The 9,916-nt window shown below is 34.5% G+C and overlaps 1 protein-coding gene across 1 annotated transcript in view; it reads left to right on the top strand.

Moving 5' to 3' along the window:
• The first annotated feature begins 4,419 nt into the window (after positions 1 to 4,419).
• The window catches only part of LOC128176148 (uncharacterized), a 37,257-nt gene continuing 31,760 nt past the window's right edge, over positions 4,420 to 9,916 (top strand). Inside the window, exon 1 of the mRNA XM_052842254.1 lies at positions 4,420 to 4,456. Coding sequence (XP_052698214.1) covers positions 4,420 to 4,456 — 37 coding nt within the window. The remainder of the gene's footprint in view (positions 4,457 to 9,916) is intronic.

Genomic DNA, 9,916 nt, shown 5'->3' with positions numbered 1-9,916 from the left:
TCCAGCTGCTTTGTTTTTGTTATGATTCCTGTTGACAAAATTTTCTCTTTTTCCTAATGAAGCTTACACATTCCACCTAATTATCAATCGAATTAACGAAATGGTTTCAATAAACACTCGAATTAACTGTTAAAAAAACAGGATTCGGTTTTATGACCTGCAGGAACTGCTTTCAGCAGGAGTTACTTTCAGTGTGAATTTTGCACTATTTTTTAAACCAAGAACACGGAATCAAAATTTCCGGAAAATCATTATTTAAACCCCGATATCTCTGCAATGCATCATCCGATTTAAAAACGAATTTCAGTTTTGTATTAAGCTTTTCAAACTCTACAATACGCATATAGTTGTGTTTTTTAAATATAGATTTAAGATCAGGTACGCAAGGGCATGCTCTACGTATGACCAATTTCTAAAACAAGCTACAAGCTGCTGATAAACAAGTTGATAAAACAAAATTATCAACAGTGTCGATTAAAGTCATCATTAAGTTCTATGGTCGATACAACGACATTGTCAGCAAATACGATCTTCCAATGGGTCGCATGCTGACTGACCTTTTTCATACTAATTGTTAGACCATAATTAATCACTAATTGTCTACGGACTTTTCCGTTTGTTCCCGATTACGACAAAGAGCACAAGGCGGGTGTGACCAGTTAGCAGAGGATGCTCACTTCTCTCAGGCACCGGATCCTACCATCTATCTTTTTGGAGGTCCGTGTTGCTCTGCTTTGAAGTTGTATTTCGTTTTATGGATTTTTGAGATGGTTGACGATTTGTTATTGTCATTTTTTTTATAATAAAATTTCGTATTATAAAATACAATACCAAATTGAATGTCATATAATAGAATACAATACCGTATTGTTTTAAATATTCTGATACAATATCATGTTCTACGCTATCGTGTTTTAAAATATGCTAGTTTGCATACAAAACTATGTTGTACCTTTGCAATGAAACAATATCATTATCAATATATATTATACCATACCATACAATACAATATTTGGATAAAGATCAAAGTTTGGGTGGGGGGGGGGGGGGGGGTTAATATGATAATGGTGGTCTCATTAAGTTGATGCCCAGTTTTTAAATCTTTGATTATTTATTCTTTACATTGATTGAGTTTTGTTAAATTTATAACTTTTTCAGTAGAGTCTTATGTAAGCAACTCAGTGGCTAATTCCGCATGATATTTCGCCAGTAATATTTTTTCTCTACATGGTTCACTTATAATATTTTTTAGAAAAATAAAGGATCAGCAGCAGTTTGGACTAAACAATGATGTAATGGTTCAAGATTTTGCCACCTCTGCTGATGGGAATTTATCTCCTCAAAAGGTTCTGGGCTGTAGATCACTCACGCTTGAGTCTGCACAATGGCATAATACACATTTAAAAGAAGGGTAAGCCACATTACTCATAACACTAATTTTGTACATCTAAAGGGAGTCGATGTTAACATTTAACATGGTCTTTTGTCGTTCATTGACACACTCTGAGAACGATGAACACCATATTAATTTTTACATAAACTCTCTTGTCATGGTTCTGTAGATTTTTGACTTAGAAAATACACTTAAACGATGTCCTCCCCAGATGAGGGTATGTCCATTGTCCATAATAACTAATATTGTCAATCATGATCAAAATATAACATGAACAAGATCAGCAAAATCAATACTGCACAAATGTTGTGGATTTGTTTCATTAATGCATGTAGTATCCACTCCGGTGATCTACTGCAATTGGTCTTGGTCCTTAGTGCGTTAATGATTTAACATTCAAATCAAATATAGACTTCGGTAAATCAGACAGTTAATATTTTACCTGCGCAAAATTAGCATGAGGTGATGCACTAACAGCATATCATATTGTAAATACTATTATATAATACATTTTATTGGTAATTCGATATGATCTCTACGTTATGGTTGATTATTATGCAACGTGTTTTGCTAAGATGCTCAGCATTTTTAGTCTAAACGGAGATTGTTTTTGCTGCTAGAAATATATATGTATATGTATATTATGAAAAATAAATTGTGCTCTTTCATTGTTTAATGCATGTTTCTTCTGTTTTAATTGTTTATTTACAATTTCCTCTTTACTAATCATTTGCAGCTGAGTCAAGTTTCAAATAATAAGCAAGATACAGAGCTTTGCTCCCAGAACTGAGGCCATGCTTTTGTTCATTCTGAATAGGAAATACCAAATTTAAAAATCTTAAGTTGAATGTAATTAACTCTTGTGAACAAAAAATTGACTCAAACCAAGCAAAATTGTGGGTTTTGTATCTTGCTTATAATTCTACGATTGACGCTAAATTTTTGATTTACCACTAGAAATTTCTCACTAAACGTTAAATACTTGTACTGAAAAATTAAAAGGATGATACGCTATAACACCTTTTTGGGGCCCCCTTCTTATACGTTGAATCTACACCAATTTTGATGGTTTTCTAGACATAATTAAATTAAAACGACCTCTTTAAAACATTACTGTTTTGGGGATAAATCTATTATCGTTATTCCTAAGAAAAAATTACAGCGGAAAATCATCTTGATTTGTAGCCATTTTTTAACGTTGATCTTGAATAAAGATGAAAATAAAGTGTGGGCCTTAGTAAAATAGAGCGATATGCCTGTCAATACATTGCAGTCTAAGGCTCAAGGGGGGGGGGGGGGGTAGACCTTATCAAAAATCTTGCCAAGCAAAAAAAAAAAGATTTTGAGTATGGCTATGTCTAACTTTGCAAAAAAAGGTGGGGGGGGGGGGGAACCCCCTACCCCTCCACCCAGTTCCGACGCCTATGCATTGATTATACATGTAATAGCTCTTTAACATATTACATGACAACATTTTTCATTCGAGTATATTCATCGATCAAGTAAGGTTATAAAACCACAGGCACCTGAATTTTTATCAATCAGTCGCTTAATAAGTCATATATTGAAAACTTCTACCCGTACTATATATAAATACACAAGGTGTGCAACGCCATTTTGACCCCCTCGTCGATTCAGGCTTCAATTTGCCACATAAATTGGACATGCCTACCGGTTTGCGTGTAGCATTGGGTTCAAATATGATATATCTCACTATACATTTCCCCCTAAAGTTTAATTCCAACGCATTGATAATTCTATCAACTAAAATTCACGCAAACTTCGAATTTCGTCCCGAGGCTCGATAGCCATCAGCTGACGTCACGAAATTTCAACTCCGCACTGAATGCTCTAAAACATAAACTTTTTAAAACATATGTTAAGTAAAATGAGGATAACAAACAACATAGTTTTTTGGTTTCTCTACTGTTTCTGATCTTTGTTTGTCAATGATATAAATTCATAAATATTATTTTAAAAAGTTTATGTATTAGAGTAGGGGTAGAATTTTTCAATATATGACTTATTAAGCGACTGATTGATAAAAATTCAGGTGCCTGTGATAAAACGTAGGACGAGTCCACGCCTAGTACACAACAATCGTTTATAATGTGGAAGACCAATTAAATATTTGAATGTTTTTAATTTGAGCACCTTGAGGTACAATTTTTAACCGGGTTTTCCAACGGAAAAATCCGATTATAAAAATGGTGAAAATGGCAGGGCGGATGCCAAAAGGGTACCTTCATTGAATGGATAACTCCTCCTACAGTTTTCAAGATAGGAAGTTGTTCTTTTACAGATCAATTGTACATATATTGGAGGTGTGCATATTGCTATCTTTTGAACTTAGTCATTTTTGGCAAAATATTGCATATAGGGTACCCTCATTGTACGGATAACTCCTCCTACAGTTCTCAAGATAAGAAAATGTTCTTTTGCAGATCATAAAGTACATATATCAGAGGTATGCATATATCAGAGGTGTGCATATTGCTAGAATTTTGATTTCCGATAATATATGAAAAAAATACCAGCTTTTGAACTTAATCCTTTTTTGGCAAAATATTGCAAATAGGGAACCCGCATTGTACGGATAACTCCTCCTACAGTTTTCAAGATAGGAAGTTGTTCTTTTGCAGATCAATTGTACATATATCAGAGGTGTGCATATTGCTAGGATTTTGTTTTCTGATTATTTATGAAAAAAATACCAGCTTTTGAACTTAGTCATTTTTTGGCAAAATATTGCATATAGGGTACTCCATTTCACTGGATACGGGTTGACATGGATTATGGATACAGTTAACATAAATGAAAACCCGGTTTGCTGTCATATTGACAGCTTTTCACTTGTCCTCTTTCACATATAGGAATCTTTCTTAACGATCTCCGATCCTCAGCAAAGCGAGATAACTCGTTCTCATATTCGGAAATAGTTTATTCGTACCATGAAGTCCGGCATTTATATTTTTGGGAAATCTTTTGTCAAAGAAGGAGAATATGTTACTAGTAAACAATCCAACATGGAGGGAAACTGTCAACGAGCTAGAGACAAGAAAGGTTGGTTCAAAAAAGGGTTCACTAGTTTTTCCACTGGCTGTTGCATAAATAACAGCATTGATGTGAACAATAATGAAACTCAGACATACGAAGGTGATGTTAATTCTGGTTTTGAGTTGGATCAGTGTGAAAATGATAGCGAACAACTTTCTCGATCGACATATACCAATATTTTTGATGGACGAAGGATCGTAGAGTTTTCAGTTTTGGTTGACCATCTAGAGCGAGGATGTGTTGTGTGTCATAAACCACTAAATTTAGCAAAGTGTGTAAAAGAAAAACAGTATGGTCTTGCGAGCTGAGCTTAATGTACATAGAGTGTACCTGCTGCAAAAAGTTGACTATTGTACCAACAGGGAAGAGACACAACATCATTTCATGAATGTCTAAATAATACACCGGGTATCCATAAACCAATACTATTTGCTCATAACTGCAGAGAATTCGATGGTGTTGTTCTATGCAGAGCAATGAGAAAATGCTCTGATATACCATTGCAGGACTGCATTATTGGATTCTGTGATACTCTGCCTATGTTGAAGAATCATGCATCTTGTAATACCACAAATTCAAATCTGGAGACCTTCGTGCTAGAAATTCTAGGCTGTACGTTCGAGGCACATGATGCAATTGAAGACTGTACATATCTACAGAAACTTGTCGAACATCACAGTACAGATTCCTATTATTTGAACTATACTTTCAGTATGGATTATATGATGCAAGTTGTACTCCAGATGAAAGACTCTAAATCTAACTTGCAAACTTTGATGCCCTTGCTAACAAACAAAACAGTGTTATATATTTTCTTTTATTTCCATGATTATAATACTGGATACAGCACATTTTTATTTATTTATTTTATATCTACATATCTACTGAATGTTTTTATATGCAGCAGTCAAGTGAAATCATACTCTACTGAATACAAATTAGCAAAACCTTGAAGTCACATTTTTTCCTTATGTAAATCTATATAGGTGATAATGCATTATCTTTGAAAAACGCATGGAAACAATACATATAAATGCTTCATTTATTATTATAATCATTAGTATGAGACTGTAAAATGTCATTTGCTTTAAAATTTACACTTTCAATTTTCGGTACATGAGGATCGGAGAACCTTAATAAAATACAATAACTAGCCAGCACAATGTAGTTGAAGATGAATATGTACCTATATGCATATTCTCATATATAATTTGATCGTTTTATAAAGTGAGGGGGCAGAAATAAGATAAAGAGAATTTGAAGTTAAGAGTGTACCCCTACCAAAATTTTGTTTTCTATTTTGCATAGGATCTTATTTTTGGTAAAAATGGTATTTCATAAGAGTATAATGTCATAGATTAAGTGTAGGAAAATAAGTGTAAATTTTGGATACAGTTTATTTTATGGTATTCTTTTTTTGTTTTTCTACCGAGGGGCCATATTACACAATATCCTTTGAACACCTATATAAAGCCATTGTTGCTCAGGTGAGCGATGTGGCCCCATGGGCCTCTTGTTATAATGACTATTCACTGAGGAATAATTTGTTATTTATGATATGAGCAAAAATGTTCACTGTACCGCTGTTATCTATACAGAACCATACTGAAATCATATGGGTAAGGATTAAATTTGTTTGTCATATTTTTTTATGAAACACAAACCCGAGCAAGGCATAATGCTTTCTTAAATATATTAGCCATCCGAACAGTGTCAAAGTATAATCATTTGCTATACCATTTCTTATCAAATGAATTCTACTGGTTTTTTTTTTTGCAAAATAGTTTAGCGAGGTTTTTTTTTCTTCTTATTAATTACATGTTTTCAAACAATGCTAAGTATAGTGCGCATAAAGTTCCATGAAGAAATTTATAAAACTTAGGATTTTGGTTGCACATTGAAAAAATGAGGGATTGATAATACATGCTCAATTTGAAATTTAATGCATCGTTGATTTCTTTTACTAGACAGAGATATTTAGAAAATGACGTTGCTCTGTGACGATTTGCCAAGATTAGAAGCATATGTGTGTGTGTGTGTGTGTGTGGGTGTGTGTGTGTGTGAGAGAGAGAGAGAGAGAGAGAGAGAGAGAGAGAGAGAGAGAGATCTGAGGCACAGGCAGTACAAATTATTACATACATTTGTCTTACTGTAAAAGTTGTTTACAATGTAGATGTGGCATACATGTAAAGTTTACCTAAAATGAATCAATAAATATAAAAGATATACTAATCTAAAAAAAAAATTAAAATGGTTCTGTGAAATAATTAAATCTTGAGAAGAATGTCTTATACATATCAGGGAACATTAACCTAAAATCTGAGCTGGATATAATATGAAGTCCATTTCATCTTGGACTTTGTTTTACATGCTTTTTCACGAGCGATAACCATATATAACAGAGAGCCAGGCGAAAGGTATAATTTTAATTAGATTGAATATTTACCATGTCAAATATATTCATTTAATTAAACACAAACCTGTCCCTAGTTTTTTAACTTATAAATTAAGTGAAGGCGATATGGAAAAGATTTGCATATTCAAATATTTAGGTTTAAGTTATCATCATGCACACATGCACTCTAATTAAAACATTCTACTTTTGTGTACATTGGGACCCCCACCCCTTTTAAAAGCACTGTTTTACAGTGTGTGGTGTGTTGTTCATCATGTTCAATAGACAATAAGACATACATATACATAATAATAAATACAAATTCAAAAGAGTGATGTGCAAAACATACACGTAAAAATACACTGGACAGATAATATTCCGAGTTTCCTCTGACTTTAACGCCCGCTTTCATATTGTGACGCACGTCAAAAGCGGAGGTTAGAGTCAGAGGAATCTTGGACTAGATTGAAAAGTGCATATACTTTGAAAAACTCAACACGACATATCCTGTATTGAAACATACCTTTATAATCTGTCATACATTAGTTGAGCTGAATTTTCCACTATCGACGTCTTGCAGGTCATGCTTCTTTTAAAAATGTTGACACGCCGCTATCAGCTGTTGTTTGCAGTCAAAACATGGCGAGTTGACATGGTGAATCGTACGATAATTATTTCGATTATAACTAATAAGTTTGAGTTTTAATATGTAGAGCACAGATTAACATGCATTACATTATTGCATTTATTTTGAAGTATAATCACAATAAATATATATTCCTATTTGAAATCTTTACGAACTCTATATTTAGTTATCCAATCTACACTGTACGTGTTGTTCTATTATTCAACAACTGAAACATCCGCAACAGTTAGACTAGGCTTAAATATTGCGGTTTACCAAACTTCAGAAAAGACTTTCGATCGCTCTTCGCTAATAAAATCGGGATCTGTCTTCAAGAACACGGAATCAAAATTTCCGGAAAATCATTATTTAAACCCCGATATCTCTGCAATGCATCATCCGATTTAAAAACGAATTTCAGTTTTGTATTAAGCTTTTCAAACTCTACAATACGCATATAGTTGTGTTTTTTTAATATAGATTTAAGATCAGGTACGCAAGGGCATGCTCTACGTATGACCAATTTCTAAAACAAGCTACAAGCTGCTGATAAACAAGTTGATAAAACAAAATTATCAACAGTGTCGATTAAAGTCATCATTAAGTTCTATGGTCGATACAACGACATTGTCAGCAAATACGATCTTCCAATGGGTCGCATGCTGACTGACCTTTTTCATACTAATTGTTAGACCATAATTAATCACTAATTGTCTACGGACTTTTCCGTTTGTTCCCGATTACGACAAAGAGCACAAGGCGGGTGTGACCAGTTAGCAGAGGATGCTCACTTCTCTCAGGCACCGGATCCTACCATCTATCTTTTTGGAGGTCCGTGTTGCTCTGCTTTGAAGTTGTATTTCGTTTTATGGATTTTTGAGATGGTTGACGATTTGTTATTGTCATTTTTTTAGGTCACCTGAGTCACTCAGGTGACCTATTGCAATTGGTCTTCGTCCGTCGTCGTGCGTTGTGCGTCGTGCGTCGTGCATCGTGCGTTAACAATTTTACAATTTTAACTTCTCCTTGAAAACTACCAGGTCAATCGTTACCATTTTTGGTGTGAAGCATCTCTATGGTAAGAAGAATCTAAATTGTGAAATTCATGGCTCTACCACCTCTGGGGTGCCACGGGCGGGGCCTAATATGCAAAAAAAGCCAAATTTTCAAAAATCTTCTTCTCTACTCCCACGCATGTGAGGAAAAAACTGGTTGCATGGTTATGATGTCCATGAAGCCCTCTATTAAAATTGTGAAATTTATGGCCCCTGGGTCAGGGGTTCTGGCTCTAGGGTGGGGCCAATATGACCATATAGTAAAAATGTTTTAAATCTTGGAAAATCTTATTCTCTTCTACCATATATATTTTTTGAAAACTAGATGCATGATTATGATGTCCATGAAGCCCTCTACCTTAATTGTGAAATTCATGACCCCTAGGTCAAGGGTTCAGGCTCTAGGATGGGGCCAATATGGCCAAATAGTAAAAATGTATTTAATCTTAGAAAATCTTCTTCTCTACTATCATATATATTTGTTAAAAACTAAATGCATGGTTATAATGTCCATGAATCCCTCAACCTAAATTGTGAAATTCATGACCCCTTGGTCAGGGGTTCAGGCTCTAGGGTGGGGCCAATATGGTCATATAGTAAAAATGTATTAAATCTTAGAAAATCTTCTTCTCTACTCCCATATATACCGGTATTTGTTAAAAACTAAATGCATGATTATGATGTCCATGAGGCCCTCTATCAAAATTGTGAAATTCATGACCCCTGGGTCAGGGGTTCAGGCTCTAGGGTGGTGCCAATAGGACCAAATAGTAAAAATGTTTTAAATCTTTGAAAATCATCTTCTCTACTCCCATATATATTTTTTGAAAACTAAATGCATGGTTTTGATGTCCATGAAGCCCTCTACTTAAATTGTGAAATTCATGACCCCTCGGTCAGGGGTTCAGGCTCTAGGTTGGGGCCAATATGGCCAAATAGTGAAAATGTTTTAAATCTTAGAAAATCTTCTTCTCTACTCCCATATATATTTGTTAAAAACTAAATGCATGGTTATGATGTCCATGAGGCCCTCTACCTAAATTGTGAAATTCATGACCCCTTGGTCAGGTGTTCAGGCTCTAGGGTGGGGCCAATATGGCCAAATAGTGAAAATGTTTTAAATCTTAGAAAATCGTCTTCTCTACTCCCATATATATTTGTTAAAAACTAAATGCATGGTTATGATGTCCATGAGGCCCTCTACCTAAATTGTGAAATTCATGACCCCTGGGTCAGGTGTTCAGGCTCTAGGGTGGGGCCAATATGGCCAAATAGTGAAAATGTTTTAAATCTTAAAAAATCTTCTTCTCTACTCCCACACATGTGGGAAAAAACTGAATACATGGTTATGATATCCCCAATCTCCTTTACCTAAATTGTGAAATTTATGG

Source organism: Crassostrea angulata, chromosome 1, assembly GCF_025612915.1.
Source record: "Crassostrea angulata isolate pt1a10 chromosome 1, ASM2561291v2, whole genome shotgun sequence".
Taxonomy (NCBI): domain Eukaryota; kingdom Metazoa; phylum Mollusca; class Bivalvia; order Ostreida; family Ostreidae; genus Magallana; species Magallana angulata.
The sequence above is the reverse complement of the archived record's forward strand: the minus strand, read 5'-3'. Positions and strand labels throughout refer to the sequence as shown.